Raw genomic sequence first — 22,028 nt, 5'->3', positions numbered from 1 at the left:
GTCGTCGTTCGCCCTCGTCTCTCGGTCCTCGCCCTCTCCCCGTTCGATTTGGTTCGTTCCCTCGATTTTTCAAACGGGACCTTTGGCGACGTCTTTCTTGCGAGCCGGCGTAAACTCGTTCTCCGCAGGGAAGACGCCCATTAGGTCGAGTCAGGGGGAAATGGGGTCAAATTGAAAGGGAGCGGGTGGTGGACGGGACTATCCTGACCACGGACCGACGACGCCCCGCGACTCGCAAATTGATTCCATTTGCATAGCATACGCCTATTCGAATGCTCGTGACGCAACGCGCGCAACGGCGCGGCAGCTTGCGTCCCTCTCTGCCTCTGCCTACGCCCTCGCCCTCCGCCGAGCCAGTACTCTTTGACCTATAGCCGGTCGGTCTGTTCGCGAACACCTCTCGTACACCTCTCGTACATAGACCTTGTCGGTCAAGCCGGCCGAGCGACCGCTGCAAATTATCAGCAAGCTCGTTGGCCCGTATTAAGTCGGGTCCATCCGAGAGTTTCTTAACACGTTCGTCGCCGACAATTAGTCACTAAAATCCCCACATAATTAAAGCAATTTAATTAATTAAAATAAAACTGAAACGTTCACATTTATTATAGGGTATGACATTAGAACTCTTTCGCACTCGAAAAATCATAGTCGAATTCATTTTGCTCGAATATATTGCAATAAAAATAAATTTTCAAAATTGGTCAGAAATTAATGTTACTCAGATATGGGTGACGCGGCGACGAACGTGTTAAAACATTCCGTGCTACGCGCACCACTGGTGGTACACGCTTAAATAGCGTGTTCAATGCGATCAAAAAATATTTCATGACAAGTTAGAATCCAAGAAACATTGGGTTGGTGCATATGAAATATCTGATTTTTAAGCGAGTATATAAAACTACATATCTTTTTTCAAAAGCTATTGATGTAATCAAAATGTGTCCCATACGTTTCAATACACTTTTCCCAAGCTTCAGAAGCTTTTGAATCGCACGAGTTTCTTACCGAGCCCAAATTCGGTAGCCTGAACGCATAGGATAACTTTATATTTTCTACGTTAAATATAAATTAACGTATAACAAGTATAATAATGTATAAATTTTTTATATTTTTGTTTTGTATATTTTACATTTGCCAGTGCTTATTCCATCAAATTCCTGTGCTACAAATGGGATTTTCATAAATTAAATAAATAATATCTTGAGTAATAAGAGCGTCACCCATATTTGGGTGACATAAGTCACCTGTCACCCAAAAAAGCAAACCTGTCACCCAGATATGGGTGACGCGGCGACGAACGTGTTAAGGGTTTCTCGCTCGTGTTGCTTTCCCGGATACTCGTAAATTATTTATGTATTTGCGAACAGTTTAGCGATCCATTATTCCACCTCTCGGAATTTTTTTATCTGCTATAAATACAATGCTAATATAAGTATTATTACTACGGTATAACGCGACGGCAACGTGACCCGCGGAGAACCACTCTGAAAATACGAAACCGGTTCGAGATTACGGAACAATTGTTTGGAGTTAATCTGAGATGGGCACCAGCCTGCACGCTATGCCCTAGCTGGATGTCGCTCAACGACCAACCGACACGGCAAGAAACAATGGATATCTTATGGTCGCGTCCAAGTGACGATGCGTGCGACGCGATAATGTGGTATTTGTCGCCCGCATCGTTTGAGTTTGAAACTGGTTTGTTCCGTGACGACGCACAGGGCCGACCGTCAATGGACAAACTTAAAAAAAAACAGTCGCTACTTCATATCTATTCAAAATTATGTGTACGATGCGCTAAATTACGGAGCCATAACCGGTCTCTCGAACTCGTACATGCGATACGGTCGTTACGAACTTTTCAGCGAATGTAATGAAAAAAAAACTTTGTGACGAAAGTTGCCCTGCATTCGGCCAACAATCTGTTGTTACCGAAAATCTGAAATTAAAGTTCTCATTCAGTGAAATATAAAGGTGACAAGATTTTTTTTATTTATTCGTATACAATTTATTTCATAGAAAAATAATGCATCGTTGTATTTTCTTTGACAAATTATTAAGGCGTTTTTTGCTGAAAATTGATTAGGTTGGGTGTTATGATATATTCATTCGGAACGTTCATATAAACGCCGCTCTGACGCTTTTATCAACTGAATTAATAATTTCGCAGAGTTGGTGATTCCTGATACATAACCTGACATAACCTGAATTGCAAAAAAGGTCCATTTTATTGAACGAATGCGTGGTAAACTATGGGAATCATATATTAGTGGACGAAGAATGAGAAAAATGACTTTCTTGTATAAATTATCGTTCTGTCGTAATTTGTAGTAAAGATGGTAAAAATCACAAAATATTATTCTGTAATGATTAAACTGTAATAATTTGTGTGATTGTACCAGTTTTCTTGCACCAATCTTCATTAACACGTTCCATGCCGAGCTGTATTTATTATCGACTCTTCATTCTGGCCAATTGAAGCTTTAAAAATCTATATTATGTTTATTCATCAATTATTGTCAACATAACTATGAAGCAGACTTATTACGAATCTATTCTTTTGGTGGTAATTATTTCTTGGATTCTAACATGTCAGAAAATATTTTTTTAACGCTTTGAGTAGCTATTTAAGCGTGTACCACCAGTGGTACACTGATGGCACGGAAAGGGTTAAGAAAAAAAAACACGTCGATAATGACATCTTCAAAAGCGATTAACTCAATCGCAAACAGTAGGCGACAATCGGCTGTACATGGATACTGTTGGAATTGGCCGGCCGATTTCGGTCGATCGGGCGACAACCATTTCTGCGTCACACGACATCCTGCTAGGACGCAACGCGTTTAGCACGTGCGTCGTTTCGGCCGCCGACAAACCTTGTTCTCGCAACGAACGCACGCGGACTGTGGTCGAAAAATTGCTACGCCCCGGCCCGTGAAAGGAGCAAACGGGACAGAACAGAACGGGGCGGAATTGTCGGCCGGGAAAAGGCCGTTTATCGTTCGACATCTCTTTGAATTACAGGGACAAAATGTTGCCGCGGTACGCGCGCGTGGCCGGTTTACGAGATCGCAATATTCACGACAAATCTTTGTCGAACCGCAAAATTGAAAATGGAATTTTCTGGCGTGCCGTATGGACCGCGCGCGCGCAACGGTCGGAGCGCGCGATCGTTGCCGTCACTTCACCATTTGACCCGCGAAACGGCGCGGCCCGCGGTCGGGGTCGAGCCATTTCCGAGCCGCGCCATCAGATTGAATTACTCGGCACGTATGAATATCGGGAACAACTAATTCTTGTTGAATCGTTTTCAGGAATCTTGGGATAGTTCCCCGTCTGCCGTACCGAGTTTCGCATACGTTCGCGGTTCGCGGAATGGCGCGGCACGCAGCGGGATCTAATAATTTCCTGTTCTTGCGTTCGATAAAATCTCTGCTCTGTTCACGGCGTGTACCGCCCGCATCGCCTCTCTCTCTCTCTCTCTCTCTGCGCCCTTTATCTGTCGTTCTCTCGCGCGCGACTCCGTAGCACCCTCGACTGAACCAGAGGAGTCAGAGAGTCAAGTCGAATCGAGCGACGGAGACGAGAGAAAGAGGCGAATAGAGGGGAAAGGGGGAGGAAGAGAATGGCGTGTGTGTACGCGATTGTCACAGCCGGCGGGGTAATGTCGGTGACGCGTAAAAGCGAAACGGGCCACGTTATTGTGGTCTAATTGTTCGCCAACGAAATAACAGTGTACACGAGCGAATCTCGTTGCATTGCCTCGCGCGTCGCCTCGCGCTGTTCCGCGGAAGAGAGAAAGCGTTGTCGAAACTTTCGGACGCGCAAAGCTCCGCTAAAACCGACCCCGCGTGATACGATGGAGATACGAGATGCGGGTGGTTGGACGAGCGAGGCCGTTTCTGCTCGCGGGCCCCTTGCACCGAACAGACACACGTTCTCAACTTATAATAATAATAATAGTAATAACAATAGTTCATTGATGTAAACGAGAGAAACTCATTGTTGCATGGTGCACATTAAATACGAGTACGATAAGTTCTTCTCAATTGTCATTCTTCAGCTTGGGTATAAAAATAGACAACTTGGAAGCAAGGGATATGGTTATCCGAATGTCGCGGATCGTTTTTGTAGTTGTTAACATTTAGCCGACCGCGCGCGCCAGAATGAACTGTACGATTTCCACCGGGCTCGGGGCGCAAGGCAACTCAAATAATTTCGTTAAACGGTTTCTCCTATCCTTTATACAAAATATAGAATTAAAAATATATACTAATTTATTTTGTTTATTTATTTAAAGCTATATTATAATAAGATAAAAGATATAACCTTATCCTGAGTAACTTCTAATAACAGAAAAAGAGGAACATGTCGCTAAAGTCAAAGTGGGAGATCTCCCCGATCGGTCGGCAAAGTGTTAATCGGCAACTATAATAATAATATATTATATGCATATAATACTATATAACAATACGAATAATCGTACCACCTCTTCCCAAATCGTCCATTTTTATTTCCAACCTAATAAAAAATTAGGGAAAATTTGCCGTATATTAAGTGTTACATAATAATACATAATTTATTATTATTCGTTCTAAATCTAGTGTAGTTCAGTATACATAAAGATACATAGTGGTGAGATAGGTAAAACCCTAAGTGATAGCAAAGAAACAATTAAGATACCAAAATGGTCACTTAGTTCGTTTGCAGTTCTCGCAGCTATACTAGTTACACAATTTCGATGCTCTGGCGTAGGAATTGGAATTTCTGAGGCGTTTACGAGGACGAAGAGAGGATGAGTTGTCGGTCGGTCGAGATAGCTTAATTGGTTAAAGCAGTCACCCGGTAAGCGAAAGATCCGGGTTCGAATCCTGCTCCCCCGGTTTAACCAATCGGACGACTCCGTTTTCTCCCACTCTAGCGAGGTTCTGTTTCATATCAATGTGAAAGAGTTCGATGATACGCAGTCACTTAAATCGTACAGTTGAAAAAGTTCTAATATGGATGAACGGTCAGTTTATGTCATTTATGGTATTCGAATAAGAAAAGCAAATACGCAATGATTCTTCTGCGCTCCAATGGTAGACATTGCCTAGTACTGTAAGAATAAGGATAAGATAAGATGGGGATATCGTACTTTATATATGATAGGCTGTGACCATTTTCATGCTGCAATAAAAACGGAACACGTTCGAATGAAACAGACGAATTATTGAAGAAATTAAGAATGTTAAATGTGAAAACGGGAGCACGGTGAACAAAGTGGGGTACGCCCTTCGATTTCTTACCGAACGGAAATGGAACGCCTCGAGTCGCACGACTATTCGATTCGCGGGGATGGTTACTCCCTTTCAACGGGACGATCCGCGTCATCGAAATTCCCCTCGTTAATCGTTCGCGCGACTCTGCAAATGCATGGGCACACGCCATCAAAGACTTCCGGTTTTCTGCCGCAGCCGCCGCGGTCTGCGAATCAAACATGGCGTCGTGTATCGTGTAGCCGGTTCTCTTCGGAGTTTCGACTAAGTTTGCGCTGCCGAATGTTTACCGTAACGTTAAGGTTTGCGATCGAGACGATGGAGTAAACTGCGAATCGAACCAGTAGATGAGAACCCGAATCAGGGAACTGGGTGGGGAATATCGAGCTTTCTAGGATCTTGCCGGGGAGTGATCCTCGCGTCGCGAGTTGTGCGACGAGCCGACTCGAGGGAGCGAACCTAGGGACCGAGAGAGGAGGAACGCGATGGCCAGAAGTTCTCCCGATGGACGTCAGCGGGTCGTGCCTTTGTCGTCGGCTTTTATGCCCGTCGACGGAAAAGTAGACGGAGTCGCGTAACACTGGCCTGTAATTATCCGCGAACTCTCGGCTCGGCACGGCCCTGTGATTCGGTCGCCTTTCCTGTCCAACCTGGACCAAGCGAGCCCGGGCGTCGTCGGTCACGTGTTTCCAAGTCATCTCTCGCGAAACCCTGAACGCCAGTCATCGAGGGACGCATGAATCGGTTCGAAGTTGACTGCAAAGAGAAACCGAACGAGGAATTAAGTATTCTGAAAGCGAAGCGGACGTTGCAGGCGCAGCAGTCGCGCACTGGCCGCGTGGCCAACGCGCCGCCGTTTCGCAGTTTAATCTCGCGAATATGCACTTCGAGGATAAACTCGTAGGTTCGCGCGAGACGCGTTTTCGTTCGCATGCGAGAACCGCCGCGCGCGTCACTCTTTCCTCCGGTTTTCAAACGGGAACGGGAGACGCGATACAATATGCAACGACCGACCGTAAAAGCTTGATGAAAACGTTACCTCCGATATGGCTGATCTCTACCGGCGTACCGGCCCGGCAAGTACAAAAGGAATGCCCTATGCGGCGTTATTAAACCTTTGTTGCGAACCATTTACCTTTTCCTTTCACCTCGTGCCTCCTGTCTCCTGCTTCCTGCCTCCTGCCTCCCAGACTGCGATTAACCCGTCGGTGTGTCCATATCGTCCGACCGCGTTTCTTTCACCGTCCACACAGCCACCGAAGCTCCGGTATGCAACAACCCCCGAGCGGAGAAGAATCGAATTCCGTCGTTCTTCTCTCGATCCCACGGAATTCGTTGCAACGAAACCGCCGAGTCCGACGACTCGACCCGAGAGTCGCGCGTGTCAACCGTTGACCCCTCCCCGGGCTCTTTGAACGGTTGCCGCTCTCTGAAAACCGTGGAAAAGCGTTCGCATTCCACGCTCGGCGTCCAACGTTCAAGGGGGGGCCACCGCGATTGGCAAACGGTCCCGCGGGAAAACACTCGTTCGGAGCGAGTTCGACGAACTCGTGTCTCCTCGGCGCACGGTTCGCATGGAACGCGCGGCGGGGATTATTTCGTTAAAAACGATCGGCCTGCGACGGGAACGGCCGACGTCAGCGACCGAGGCGCGTAACGAATCCAATATTACTTGGAAAGTACGCGCGCTCTTACGAGTTTCGAGCTGCCGCGGCGTTCGGTCAGAAGTACCGGACGAAGACCTAAGCTACTTAGCGTAATCTAAATCCGTGTGGTAATCCTTGCCGGTGATACTGAACCGGGCGGGAAGAGTTCGTTGCCCGTAAACTGGGTAAAATCTGGCAAACGAAGGCTTTTCTCTTCCTCGAGGATCTTCAGGACCGTGAAGGAGGCTCGGGAACCGATGGTTCTCGCCCGATTTGGCTCGCCTACGCGCCTCCTCCGTTGGCCCATTGGCCGGCGGCCGTCTAATCGAACGGCGGACGTGTAGGGGAGAACTACCAAGAATGGGACACATATTGAATGGAACATTACCATTATCACGAAAATCGTAAATCTTTCTGTAACTAAGCGGGACACGTTTCGTAATTACATTAGGCATATCTAGTCACTTGTAATTTGAAGTCGCTATTAGTGTTGATGCGTAATTATAACAGAGATTAAGCTTTTTAAATTTGAAAGTTAAAAAGATTGTCTTACTAATTATTTAAAAACCACCGAAAAACTGATCTCGCAAAGATGTAAGATTTACGTAAGAAAAACAAGACATAGACAGAATAATATCAAGATTACTGTATTTTGTTACACAGTCTTATTCAACGCGACTAATTGCTGAATGAGTCAAAATGCATTTTTTAACACTTTAAGTACCGCTCATGAGTTTTCTCGTTTTTCGCTTCCACGAAGACTTCTATCCCTATTTGTGCCGCCCAAGGAAAACGAAGTGAATCAAGATGTATATGTAAATTTGGTATCGTTCCTCTTCACAGAGAAAAATGTTTCACACAATATCATAAGTACTAGAAGTACTAGAAGCTTCGGTGAAATTACTTTTAAATCAAATTTTATAATGATTATTATAAGATAATTTTTTTTTAACAATACCTAAAGTGCATCTTATTTATAATTTCTAAAAATTTCATACAAATTAATGTTTTAAGTAAAAAAGTTATTATAACTATTAAAAACATAATTTTGTTCAATAATACCTAAAATGCATCTTATTGTACAATTTCTGAAAGTTTCACAAAAATTGCTTCATAAATAACAAAGTTATGATGATTTTCGAATGTACAAGTTTGCCCCAAAACGTGCGATCCTAGGCGTTTGTCTTACAGATTTCTGAGCGGTCCTTAAAGTGATAAAAAGATGAAAAATAAAGGAAGTGCACGTAAGGGAAACTTATTCGTGTCGCATGCCTCTCTTATAGTAAAAGAACTGATCTTTCGAATGTTTAGGTAGTTTATTATTTTATCTTATGTTAAACAAAAGCGTCCCATCTACGACAGTACTCCCCTATAGCGGAGAAGATCCGGGGAAACGGCCTGGATGGATTCGTCGAGAAATGTAGCACGGAGACGCGGCTGGACCGAATGGAACGCGACTCCGCACCCTCCCGTGCGTTCTCGGAGGGTTACGTGGTCGTTGAAACGAACCGATTCTGTCGGAGTAATTAGGGACACGTGGCCGAAGAGCGAACGAAATTGCTCCGGCTGACGCGGCGAGACCGAAGAGCAGGGGAACGAAACGCTTTTGGTTGCTCCGGTTGCTCCGGTTACCCCGCTTCCCGACGTCTAACTTTTACTTTCCGTCCACATCGGAGCTCCGCGCCGAATAAACAGGGGGCTGCTTTTTATGGAGCTAGCTCACCGGATCTAAGCTCGCGTCGTTGGCCGTATCTACCGCGATAGAAACGGAAACGAGACTCGAGGTCGGATATAAGCAAAGAGTTTTGCAACGTTTCGGCAACAGGTGGGTCGCGCACGCGGCTGGACGATTCCAAAAAATTCGGCGTCGAAACGACGCGATACTCGTTCAAGCGGTCCAGGGTGGAACGAGAACGACGACGGTTGAGAGAAACTCGATGATCGAGATTCGGGTTCACGAGCGGTCGTGCACGGTGCCGCGACCCGTGACCCGCGTTCGACGTCCGTCGGGAACCGATTCCGAGCGACGCGATGCTGCGAAGGACGAGGTGCGGGGCCGGAGAAGCGCGGCCAGAAGCGGACGCGGGTGGCGGAGGGCGAAGCCCCTCTCGACGCTAATAAGAAGGAGCAACCGGAGCTCCCTTTGACGTCGTTGGTTTCTTTGGCAATTAACGGTGGGAACGGTGTAACGAGAGCGTAGCCGAACGAACGGACGAGCGGACGAACAAACTGTAGACGGTGAAAGAGAAAAGGGTGAAGCGGTGGTACTCGACCAGTAGTCGAGGGATTAAAAGGGAGAACGCGTCGATATATACTTCGCCGTCGTCGATACGACGAACCTCGCTGAACCGTCTACTTTTTCTTCTTCGGTTCGTTTTATCGACCGCCGTGGTACGGTCTTTCCGATTCGATTGGATTCGATTCGAGGATTCCTTTCGCGGGTAGAAAGAGAGAGAGAGAGAAGTACGGAACAACGCTCGCGCCCATATTTGTATAATTCGCGTTCGCGATAATGTCGTACAAACACGCAACAACGTCGATTCCATTCGAGGGTTTTTCTGGGCGCGACGCAACATTGCGACGTATCACGAGGATATAAGAAACGAGGAGAAACTGTCTCACGAAGTCACGAGTCACGCGAGAGGCCAAGGGACTCGAGGCTCCTCGCCTTCTCTCCTTTCCGTTGTCCTTTTTGGTCTCTCCATTTGATCCCCATTTTGGTCCTCGGTTCGTCTCCCTCTTTGGTCGCTCGTTCCCCGGTAATACTATTCGTGTCTTTCCCGCGTCAGCCAACGAACCACGTCTGATCGGCCTTGTAGAGTACATAACCGAGGCGAGGTAAAGCGAGGTAAGGCGAGGCGCGCGTCAGCGGGATCGTGTTCATCTTCTCTTCCATTCTCTTCCATTCCCATGCTCGCAGATTGCAGCCGACGTTTTCCTCCGGCAGAGGAAACGAGCACAGTTTCGAAGACGTCGCCGGTTATGCACGGCAAACGTATCTTAAGCGCGATCGAACCAGAGTACAGAGTACACGTCGTAATCGCGTTAAGAGCATTATCGAGGAAGAGAGAACGGGTCGAACCGAGGGACCCGGTTGGGAATGGCGAACCCCGTGTCGGAAAACCAGTTCGACCGCGTTTAATCGAACCTCTATCGAGTCTCTCTCTCTCTTTCTCGGCTCTCGCGAACCAGATCGCTACCGCGATTACTTCTCTTTGGCATTCTTTTCTATTTTCCGAGACGTTTTCCCGGCTCTTTCGCGCAACTAAGACTTCCGGGCGATCTCTCGCGATCTCGGTTGGACGCGATCGAAAGTAGGTTAGCCGCGTGGGGATGGGTGTTGGTCGTTTGCGAACAACGACGCGCGACGCCGCGCCGCGACGCAACGGCCTGCTGCATGTGCCAGCTCGAATTTCGCTTTTTCCCCTGCAACGGGGAGTTATCGACTCGCGCGTCCAATGTCCATCATCGATGTATTAATTGCCAATTACACTTGCCCGTCGCATCGACGAGATAGATACGGTCAACTATTAACAACACCGTATTAACTGAAATTTTGCTAATGGAAGTTCTGCTTGAGCTTTTTCGATCGAATATCGCGTGTCGGTGGCGGCGGGCGGCTTATACTCACGTTCGCACGACTCTGTTTCTGCGGTCCGGTTTGCTTGGCAACGCCGAAATTTCGTACTTGGACTATCATAGTCTCGCGTCCCGCCGGCAGAAGCAATTCGGGACAATTACGAAACGTCGCGACACCGCGACTCGGCATTATCATCGGTAAAAAGCACTTTCTTCCACGTCTTCTTCCATCTAATGTGCTCTTTGGCAAACACCAATCGAACAGCAATATGTTTCTTTGTTAAGGGCGGCTTTCTCTGAATTTCTTTACGTTTCATATGATCAGATTGTTGTAATATACGCTGTACATTCCTTACATTGGTTTCTACTGCTGCTTCCAGTGCTATTTGACGTACTGTCAGGGTGGAATTTCACGCAATTAGTAATATTTTTTTACCGTAATTCTCGGGGTCTTTTAAAAAGTTTCTAATTACATTTTGGCTTCTCCCTATTAATTTCGATATTTTCGGAATGCTTGCATTGTTTTCTAAATTTAAAATAATTTTTGTTCTCGGTTTTATTTAATTCGGTACCACGGCCCATTTTGAGAGATGCAAGCTAATATTTTTAAACATCTAATTACTTAATCTTTATTATTCACTGCTTATTATTGAAAAATAAACTATTTTAATATTATTTGATGCTAGTCTTTCAACAGGCAGTTTGCTACTGACTTCTCTGTTCCTACTGTCCCATCATTTTGTCGCACCCGGTTTTCACATAAACAGATATAATTTTTGGAAAACCACGTAAACAGTGATCGCTATTTCGTGTATTACTGAAATAAGGATACTCTTTATATAGCTACATACAAAACCTTTCTATACATTATTAGTTTTGCGAAACATGAAAACTTCTGGGGTGTCCTATCATTTTGTCGCGCAGTGTATCAATGTACACGTGCAGCTCGCGATGCTGCGAGCTGCGATTCGTCGCTAGGCACGTACTCGGGACTGGAAGAAGATTCTAACGAATACCCCGTCTCCTTTCTGTTTCAGCGGATGCAACGAGATTGAGGCATTCGAGGCACCTGGATGCGAGATCGCAGTTCTCCACCGAAGAGGAATTAACTGTGAGTGCTTCCCGGATCCCTCTTGATTCGATTTCTCAACCCCCCCCCCCCCCCTCCCCGGAACGACCGCTTTCTTCTCTCGTTTCTTATTCTTATTCTGTCCCGCGCGACAGTTCTATTCTCTCAAGACGCTATCGTCGAGCTGTTTCGCGATTTCTCCAGGTTTCGGCGTCGCGAATGATTTCTCTGTCATGGAATCCCTAATGGGAATGGCACGGCGGCATCGATAGAATCGTCCAAGACGGTCTGATCTTTTTTTTTCAGATGCCGCAGGGCGAGGAGAATCACAATCACAAGCCCGTGTTTTCAAACTGCTTGCACCATGCGCCGCTGGTCGTGAAGGAAGAAGAGCCGGCGGGCACTGTGGTGACGAAGGTGCACGCCGAGGACAGAGATCGTCCCGAGGACGGAGGTAAGACTTTCGTTCGTAGTCACCCGATTCCGGAAGACCGACGCTTCGCGACGGTCTAGGAAACAATAACCTATGGCCAGAATACAATTTCTGAAGCTTCGTATTTCTACAAAATTTTGTTTCTATATGCTCATAATATCCTGGATGTTTAATTGTTAACACAATCTATTGTATTTATATTATTGATAAAGTATATTGTAATTACACTACTGCAGAAATACATTAAAATTACATTATTAACATATTGATCGCCGCGTTATCCGTACGTGGATGACAGAATTGTTGAAAATTTAATTTTTATGCCCGCATTATTTTTTAATTTCACTAGAATTGAATTTTTGTCAAAATTCGCAACTGCTTTGCAATTTTAATTCAATATTTATTTCTGTTTTCACTTAAAATATAAAAGTTTCCAAGAAGAACTTTTGCTCATAGAAAATGCAGGTTACGTCGACCCATTACATATTAATCTATATTTCTGAAGTAATAATATTCTAGCTGCTGCCAATCTAAATTCGACTTTAACGATACTAAAATAATTTAAGCGATAGAAAGCGAATTCCTCCCAGACCTCTTTGCATATTCGGTATTTCAATGCTTAAGGAGGAGCCGGCTAACGTTTGCGATTTGCAGGCACCATCACGTACAGCTTCGTGGTCGCCCAGGGTGAGAAACTGAAATTCAAAATCGACAACAAGACAGGACTAATCAGGACGACTCAGATGTTGGACAGAGACGAGCCCGCCCGGGAGAAAGAAGCGTACCTGACGATACTGGCGACCGACAACGGGAAGCCCCAGCTCGACGACGTGTGCACGTTTAAAGTAACGATAGAAGACGTGAACGACAACGCTCCGGTGTTCGACAAAGTGGTAAGCCTTTCGTGTCCGTTCTGACGACGACCAACAGTCAACAATCGCCTCCACGGATCGGTCGGATTCGTTGGTTTCGTGGGACGCGGGTGTACCGACCGTCGTATGCTACGTTTCATCCTCTGATTTACCCTCCGTCGGTGGTTTACCAGCTTCGATCAGCCTAGATCAGCCATGATCAGTTCAGTTCATCTCCCTGTTTCATCCCCACGAACCAAACCGAACCAACCGATACATTTACACTATTCCACTAACCACCTTTTGCTTGGATCTTCTTTCTTTCTCCATACCCAGGTCTTCCGTGGATACGTGTGGAAGGTTGGTCTTGTCATTTGCGGTGCGATTGCAGTTGTTTGATCTTTGGTTTTTTTTCTTGGAATGTTGAATGCCGAATGGCGAATGCGAGTGTGTAAATTCGATCGCGTACACTGTGTCCATAAATACGATATGTAGTCGCATGCATACGTGTCATTGTTCTGTTCTGTTTTGCCATAATATCCATACACAAATTTGCGCATTACGGGCGGCATGATCGAAAGCTGTCGTGGACACGTGAAAGCAAAGGACAGGGGACGTGAGATAAATAAGGGTAGCAGCGAGATCTTGCCGATCGCATCGCGGAGCTTGTTTGCGCGCGTCCACATCTACCTTCTTCCCCGAGTTTAGTAGTTCCTGTATGGAATGCACGTGCAAGTTGTTCTTCTACGCGATCTCTGCTCCAGTAATCGCTTAGCACGCGTCGCTCGACCAGAGAGCCGAAAGCAGAAAGCGGAGAGCAACGAGAGTAACAGCGAGATTGCGCGACCGTTCCGACGATCGATCGCGATCGCGAGTCCGCGTGTATGCATGCACATGTAAACATAATTGTACGATTCTTGCTCTTGAACTGTTTTCGAAATTCTAACTTATTTTCAACAAATTGCCGGTGCGTGCGCATTCTTCGCAATCCTTGGACGACGTGTAGGCGTACACCGAATCGGTACCGCAAGACTTACCGTTGAGCAGCGAAGTGATGAGAGTCTCAGCCACGGACATCGACGACGGCAACAATTCCGTCGTTCATTACAGTCTGTCGCCAAAGAGGAAGGAGGACGGTGTCTACTTCCGGATAGATAGCCGAACAGGAGTGATATTCCTGAATCAGACCATCGACGTGAGTATCGAAAAAGGAATAGTTCCAGATCGTCTCGATCCGAATCGACCGGAACCGAACGATGTGTCCACTTTGCAGAGAAGTCCCGACTACAAGTTCAGCATGACGGCTACCGCGATGGACCAAGGCGAGAATCCGAAATCGAACGTAATCGATCTGGACATACGGGTTGTAGAGTCGCACAAGAAGGCTCCGACGTTCATGCAGAGGCCACCGGGACCGATCTTGCTCAAGGAAAACTTCAGTGACTTCGATCGAAGCATCGAGAGGCTGACGGCTGCCTCGAACATCCCAAACGACACCAGCCTCCTGTTCATGTTGGTCAATGGTAGAACCGAGCAGACCAACAAAGGGAATACATTCAGGTAAGCGCGACATTATTCTCTATCTTTTATCCATTATTCGAATCTGATCTGCTTGGCCAATCGACGTGCCTATGTTTCTTTACACAATTTTTGTTCGGTCGTTCAGAATCATTCAGAACAAAAACGTGGCGGACATCAAACTTGCCCAGCGTCTCGACTACGAAAGCAACAGGATTTACTCGCTGATCGTGCGAGTGCAGAACAAGTACCAGTTGGCCGCCGAGACGGTGATCGAGATCGAGGTGGAGGACGTCAACGACAACATCCCGGTGTTTCGCGAGATGAAAAAAGGCAGCGTGCTCGAGAACGAGCCGCCGGGAGTGCCGGTGATGCAGGTCCGCGCGATCGACGCGGATGGGACGTCCGCCAACAATCAGGTACTCGTTATGCTATACTCTTTGTTAAACACTAGACTTCTACACTCTTGAGTCCAGACTTTAGGCTTCAGAAGCTGTCAAACGGTACTTAAACCTTCGTTGTTTTCATCGACAGGTCACCTACGAGCTCGACAATTTTAAAGATCTGTTCGCCATCGACAAATACACCGGGAACATCACCACGTTGACGACTTTCGACAGAGAGAAAGAGGATACGTACAACGTTAAGGTGATTGCAATTGACAATTCTCCCAGCTCGCTGTTCCAAACCGGCGAGCACAACAAGGGCCAGCAAGTGTTTCGCATTGAAATCGCGGATAAGAACGACAACGCGCCTCATTTCGACAAAGCGGTATACACGACGAACCCGATTAACGAGGACGCTAATCAGAACGAAGTGGTCACCGAGGTGAAGGCCGTCGATTCGGACACGGCCAGTCCAGTTACCTACAGCATCATATTCGGCAACACCGACGACAGCTTCCTTATCGAGGAGACCACCGGCAAGATTCGCGTGAAGAACTTGCTGGATTACGAGAAGATCACGGAGTACAATCTGACGGTCAGGGCGTTCGATGGCCTGTACAACGATACCGCTCAGGTGAAAATCTTCATCGAGAATGTGAACGACAATCGACCAGAGTTTGTGGATTTTGAAAGAAATCCAACCATCGAGGAGGAGAAATTGGTCGAAGGTAAGTGTCCAATTTCGGCCCGTTCGTTGATCCGTAAATTCCTATGTTGTTAACTGGTTTCCGTACGCAGGTTGCATCACCACTGTGGTCGCCTACGATCCCGACATCAAGGACCGGAGCGCCGATCAGCATATCGCGTACTCCATAGTAAAGGAGGATCAGCAGCCACTGATCGAGATCGACAAGACTGGTTGCCTGAAGCTGAAGAAACCGTTAGATCGCGACTCGCCGCACGGCTACTCGATGTGGACAGTGCTTGTGATGGCCGTAGACGAGGATGGATCTCCAAACGCGCTCAAGAGCCCAGTACTAGTCAACATTACGCTGATCGATATCAACGACAATGCTCCTTTCCTCGACATGCCTTATCCCGTGATCTGGGGAGAGAACAGGGACCCCGGCCGGATCACAGAGTTGAAGGCTCGCGACTACGACTCTGACGAGAACGGACCACCGTTCAATTTCAGCATCGATACGAGCAGCGCAGACGACGAGATTCTCGAGAAATTCGAGATTCGAAGCGCCGATCTGTACGCCCTGGTTCGATTCGACCGCGAGCAACGAAAGAGTTACGAAATTCCGATCGCGATCACCGACCACGGACAGCCGACCATGACGGGCACGTCTACTTTGACCGTGATCATCGGCGACGAAAACGACAACCCGATGTCCGAGGGTTCCAGCTCCATATTCGTCTACAACTACAAAGGCGAAGCGCCCAACACTGAGATTGGACGAGTCTACGTGAAAGACGCGGACGATTGGGACTTGCCCGACAAGCACTTTGCCTGGGACCCGCCGCACGACGGGTTCGATCTTAACCAGGATACGGGGATGATCACGTTGCTATCAGGCACCTCGAACGATACATTTGTGCTCAAGTTTCTCGTGACAGAACATAGCCAGCGTATTCAACGTCATCAGGTGTCCGCGTACGTGAACGTTACTGTGAAGGAATTGCCCGAAGAGGCTGTTACTAGATCTGGATCCGTCCGTTTCCACGGGATCACCGCGGAACAGTTCGTCGAGCCCGATGAGTACGGCGTCAGCAAGAAGGAGATCTTCCAAGAGAGGGTCGCCAACATGTTGAACGCGTCGGTTGAAAACGTCGACGTGTTCACGGTGCTCCATTCACCACATCACAACAACAGGAATCTGCTGGACGTTCGATTCGCCGCTCACGGCAGTCCTTACTTCGCCTCCGAGAAGCTCAACACAATTTTGTCTCAGCATTTGAAGGATATCGAAAGGGAGCTCAGGACAGATGTCCTGCTGGTCAACATCGACGAGTGTCTTTTCGAGAAGCAACACTGCAACGATTCCTGTCGGAGTTATTTGAACGCCAGTACAATCCCCTATGCTGTCTATACAAACACCAGTTCGTTCGTCGGTGTTCGAGCAGTCGTAGATCCGCAGTGCACTTGCCACGTGGCTGAGCCGATCGTTTGTCTGAACGGTGGTACTCCGTTCGCGGAAAGATGCGAATGTCCACCTGCCTTCGAGGGACCCAGATGCGAAGTCCTCGGCATAGGTTTTCACGGCGACGGCTGGGCCGTGATGCCCCCGCCTGGTCAAGCTTGCGACGAGTCTCACTTGGGTATGTAACGTCGGTCTTGTCTCTTTTTTTCTTCTCTTTTGTCTTTATCTTTATCCTATTCAATCGTATACAGGTCTTGAGATCACGCCCCACGTCGACAACGGTTTGGTATTTTACTTCGGCCCGATCACGTACAGCCCCAAAGTCGGCATTCAGGACTTTATGTCACTCGAGCTGCAGCAAGGATATGCGGTTCTTTACGTTGACTACGGCTCAGGAACTGCACGTCTCGATCAGAAGCAGATACTGCTCACCGATGGCAAGAGTCATAGGATAGACGTTTTTTGGAGTAAAAATGTAAGCGACTTATGGTAATCCTGACATGCAGCGTCTCATGCTCATCTCTCTCTATCTGTTCGTTAGGTAATCGAGCTGACGGTAGACAATTGTGGGATATCAGCCTGCATGAGCTTAACCGCGCCACAAGGCTCCAACGAGTTTTTGAACGTGAATGGTCCGATGCAGATCGGGGGAACTCTGAGCAATCTCGCAATGCTCGCTTCGCAGCTTCAATGGGATTACAAGCCGACAGAGAAAGGATTCACCGGGTGCATACGCAACATGACTTTCAATGGAAACGTAATATCCTGAATTTGATTTCCCCCCGCGGTATATCTCGCGTACGTTCCTGTTCGTCGCTCGATTTTTTACCGATTCGTATAACGATTCTCGTTCGTTTCAGACCTACAATCTGGGTATGCCCTCGTTATCAAGGAACGCGGACCCAGGCTGTAACCATGGAATGGCCAAGGCGGTCTCCTTTGGAATCGACACCAACTTCCTAGTCGCTATTTTGGTCTGCATCGCGTTTTTGTTAATCTTGTTGCTCGCAGTGGTGGTACATAGGCGCAAGACAGACGACCTTTACAAAGATATGGATGACATTCGAGAAAACATAATTAATTATGAGGACGAAGGAGGCGGCGAGGTTGATACAGGTTACGACTTAAACGTCCTGCGAACCATTTACGATGCTCCTCCGATTGATTCGAAAATAGTGTCGGGCAGAGGTAAGCCCGTTTCTCTACCTGTTTTTCTTAATTGACGATCAACATTCGTTTAAACAATCTATTATCCTGTTAAAGCTCCCGACGAGGTGCCCGACATTTGCGGTTTTCTGGATGGCAAGAAGGAGAGTTGCGACAAAGATCCCGACACGAATCCGTTCGATGATGTCAGGCATTACGCGTACGAAGGCGAGGGCAACTCCGAGGGTTCCTTATCGTCTTTAGCTTCTTGTACGTACCACGCAAAGATTGCAAGGCACAACGTCGAGCCAATTTAATTAAAATATTCTGTTGGTTGCAGGTACTGACGACGGAGACCTCAAATTCAACTACCTCTCGAATTTCGGGCCCCGATTCCGCAAGCTGGCCGACATGTACGGAGAGGAAGCCAGCGACGAAGAGAGCGACGGTGTGGGAGAACGAGAAAGTGAGAGCTGGTGTTGAGCCTGTATTCGTTCGGACCTCATGATCTGACGCTAATCGCTCGCAAGCGCATTTGCATTTTGTACTTAAAGGACGCGCGCGAAACAGAGACAGAATCGAACCTCTCAGCGTTCTATCGTTACCGTCGTACATCGATCAACGGGTGACGCTGTCACGGGGGAGATAATTCACGAAAATAAAATAAATGAACACGCGTAGATGTGGAATGTTCACTCTATTTAATTATAATGATTTTAAGCACGGGCTAAGCTTTAGCTGTAAACTACGTAAAGTGACGAATTTCCCTAATAGAATCAAACCGTAGTATGACCTATCGCGACGGAGAGTCGAGTACGATTGGATAATCCGTAGATGTATCGAAGGTACTGGTGGAAAGAATCGTAGAGCGTGACTTCTGGTAATGAACTGAACTCTTTATTAGGGCTTTGATTGGTATTTATACACCGCGAAAGAGTGGCCTACGTGACCCTCGAGTGCTGGTCGATAAGCCTGCGTCACAACGCAAACGGCAGACAGAGGTGTAGCGAATCGTACCCTGATCTTACCTTACTCAGCAAATTGACATCGTGACAAGGCGAACTAGCGAAACAGGCCATACCCTGTGTTTTTGTAACAAAGATATAGCGTTTTGGTTGTTTCGCGTTCAAGATCGCGCCATTTCCGATTTGACCAACAATACCGTACATATCTCTTTGGCCCGCATCACGGAATTATTGGAATCGACGACATCCGGTGGAACATCGTCAAACCACTTCTGCGTGTATACTTCGCGGAACGATACATCCGCGTGTCTCGGAGTATGGCAATCATTCGAGTTACAAGAATTCCGGAATACTACTTTCAGACTTAACATTACGTTACAGAAGTATAAGAGGTGACGTATGCGTGAGCATCACGGCATATCGTAACGCACCGCATCACACCGCACCGCGGAGTCGAGTAGAATGTCTTCTATCTTAACCCTGGAAATTCCACCACGAGACGAAATCGATGGAACCGAGAGCAAACGAACTAGGGTCAACACGTTATTTAACTGATAGAATATTTTGTGCATAAAAAGGTCTGATTGCGAGTGCTAGGAATCACGCAGGCGTGTGCTTGCGTGTACGTATGTATGCGTGTATGCGGAAAGTGTAAGAGTGTACGCATGCACGAGTAAATAGGTATAAATATAGTTAAACGAGAATACGCGAACGAAAACGCACGATCGAGATACGATTTTTTCCAAGACACGAACGTGTCTTTTGAAGTTCACAGACAGAGTCGAGTTATGAGTAGAATGTCGGTAACGGAGATGAGGTGGGAACGAAATGAAATCATGGATGTCACAATATGACGCAGCCGGAATTGATTGATATCGAACGCAATAGAGCATAATAGAACTTGGTGAAACACCGAACAGAAATAAAAAGAATATCTCCACCGCTAATTCCGAGACCGCGTAGTCTGTGTTCAGAGTAACTGCTTTTATCTAGGAAGCTGCTGGCTTCGATACTTTCTCGTTTCTTCCAGTTTTTCGATCGTTGCTCGTCGTGCTCAGCCTCGGAAAACAATTTCTACGACTCCACATATATACATATATGTACACACATATAAATATATATATATTCGTGTACTTATGTTCGCGTATACGCACGTACGTACACGTATATATGTGATAATAATTTGTAAGCTTTTTGTACGATATATATATATATATAATTATAAATATATATAAATATATATATAATTATAAATATACTTAATATATATAATTATAAATATATATAAATATATATATAATTATAAATATACATAAATATATATAATTATAAATATATTGTATATCACGAACACGTGCAAGATAGGCAGCGTGTATACATGGTGTTTGCGAGCGTGTATGTGTGTTGAAGAGAGAGACAGAGAGAGAGAGAGAGAGAGAGAGAGAGAAAGGGAGATAGAATGCGGCAACGAAAGAAGAAAAAAGAAAAGAGCCAACGTGTAATTTATACGATAAAAAAATAGGATGCAGCTTAAGCGAAAGCGTGTGATCTCAAAAGCATATACGGATGCGTCGATCGCGTGTAACAGCACGCGCGAACGAATTAGCTGCGAGCTACTTAGACTGTAGAAAATTCACGGAAACTTTGTCGAGGTGCCACAATTGTGGTCATGCCCCTCGCGTTTTGCAGTACAAAGTACGTTTCCGTTGACAAACGTCGCAAAATAAATTTGTCGCTTGTCCATGACAGGGGATACAGTATGCAGTTACCGATGAAATCGAAACTTCGGATCGCGTCCGCATTGTTTTGCTCGTTGTTTCCATTATTGTACCATTATCATTCCTGCTAGTTCTATTCCATACCGATACGCAAGTTTTCGATTGCATCGCTGCTGCTCGACCTTAGGAGTACGCTAATGGCTCGAAACAGCCATCGGTAGACTGCGACGCGATAGTTTTATAATTCGTATTCCGAAATCGAACACTGCCCTTCAACGCTACCGAAGAAAAGACCAGACAAGAACAACAATAACGAGAAAGAGAGAAATATAAGTAGATAGACAGAGGAAAATGGAGACAACTGCGTTTTGAACGCGGGCTCTACCTTTTCTGAACGCTTCCCGTTCCATCGCATACTTCCTTGTCCAGCATAGAACACACTAATAATTGATTAAACCCTGAGGTAAACCTTCGCCGAAGGAAAGAAAGCTTGAGAAAGCGGGAAACGACGCTATCTCCGATCTGTTGTACCCGTATGCACAGGCATCTTATACTATTTACTATACGATACAGCGGTACTGTATCCCGAGCAGGCGAGAATGGTCTCTCGTGTCTCATCGGACATGTGATATAGTCGGTGGCAAGGCGTACGTGTGCACACCTTTATCCTTTAGCCGTGCGATCCATTTATCTTTGTCGGAGATACGTGTAATTTGTTCTTTTTGTAGCAATAAAGTAAACTTCGATTACAAGAATCGAATACGATTACGGTCTAACATAAATCATGTACGATGCTGGAAAACTTTCCGTGGATCTATCGCCAGAGAACGTAGGCCCGATTCGAACCGCGAAAACGCCGTGAACTGGTTTAATTAACCGACTTCGAATCGGGCTTCGCACCAACACCAGCATACCAAGAAGCCTCGCATCGCGTTTCAACCGCGTCCCGGACTGCTCCGTTGGGAAACGCTAGGACACTCTGAGAAGCCATAGGGCCATAGGGTCTTCGGGACACGACATCGCAAAATTCTTTTTCGAGAATTCCAATTCTAATATCGACCAAATTATTTGAAAACCGATAGCCGTTCAATTCGATCCGTTCGAATAGAACAAGAGCAAACTTTCTGCTTCTAAAAACTATTTACAGACAGTAGAGATAAATCGTCACCGAGAGTCTTCGCAATTAAAATTTGTGCGGTCAAGAGCTTGGAGGAACGAGGGATGATTCTTTCACGCCGGCGCTGTCCAAGAATATCCGAATGGTTTCTCTCGCAAAGGGATGGAACGAAACTATAAAAGCATCGACGATACC

General features: G+C 46.5%; 1 protein-coding gene across 2 annotated transcripts in view; it reads left to right on the top strand.

Moving 5' to 3' along the window:
• Shg (DE-cadherin) overlaps positions 1-20,863 on the top strand; it is a 41,832-nt gene extending 20,969 nt beyond the window's left edge. For both annotated transcript variants that reach the window (XM_078197603.1, XM_078197602.1), the window contains exons 2-14: positions 11,521-11,594; positions 11,859-12,006; positions 12,640-12,878; positions 13,843-14,031; positions 14,110-14,396; positions 14,503-14,773; positions 14,889-15,468; positions 15,539-17,065; positions 17,139-17,362; positions 17,429-17,644; positions 17,748-18,075; positions 18,151-18,303; positions 18,374-20,863. In XM_078197603.1, the coding sequence (XP_078053729.1) occupies positions 11,521-11,594; positions 11,859-12,006; positions 12,640-12,878; positions 13,843-14,031; positions 14,110-14,396; positions 14,503-14,773; positions 14,889-15,468; positions 15,539-17,065; positions 17,139-17,362; positions 17,429-17,644; positions 17,748-18,075; positions 18,151-18,303; positions 18,374-18,516 (4,379 nt within the window). In that variant the 3' untranslated portion in view covers positions 18,517-20,863. The remainder of the gene's footprint in view (positions 1-11,520; positions 11,595-11,858; positions 12,007-12,639; positions 12,879-13,842; positions 14,032-14,109; positions 14,397-14,502; positions 14,774-14,888; positions 15,469-15,538; positions 17,066-17,138; positions 17,363-17,428; positions 17,645-17,747; positions 18,076-18,150; positions 18,304-18,373) is intronic.
• The last annotated feature ends 1,165 nt before the right edge of the window (positions 20,864-22,028 follow it).

The sequence above is a fragment of the Augochlora pura genome, chromosome 3 (genome assembly GCF_028453695.1).
Source record: "Augochlora pura isolate Apur16 chromosome 3, APUR_v2.2.1, whole genome shotgun sequence".
Taxonomy (NCBI): domain Eukaryota; kingdom Metazoa; phylum Arthropoda; class Insecta; order Hymenoptera; family Halictidae; genus Augochlora; species Augochlora pura.
Note: the sequence above shows the minus strand (reverse complement) of the source record. Positions and strands in the feature narration are given on the sequence as shown.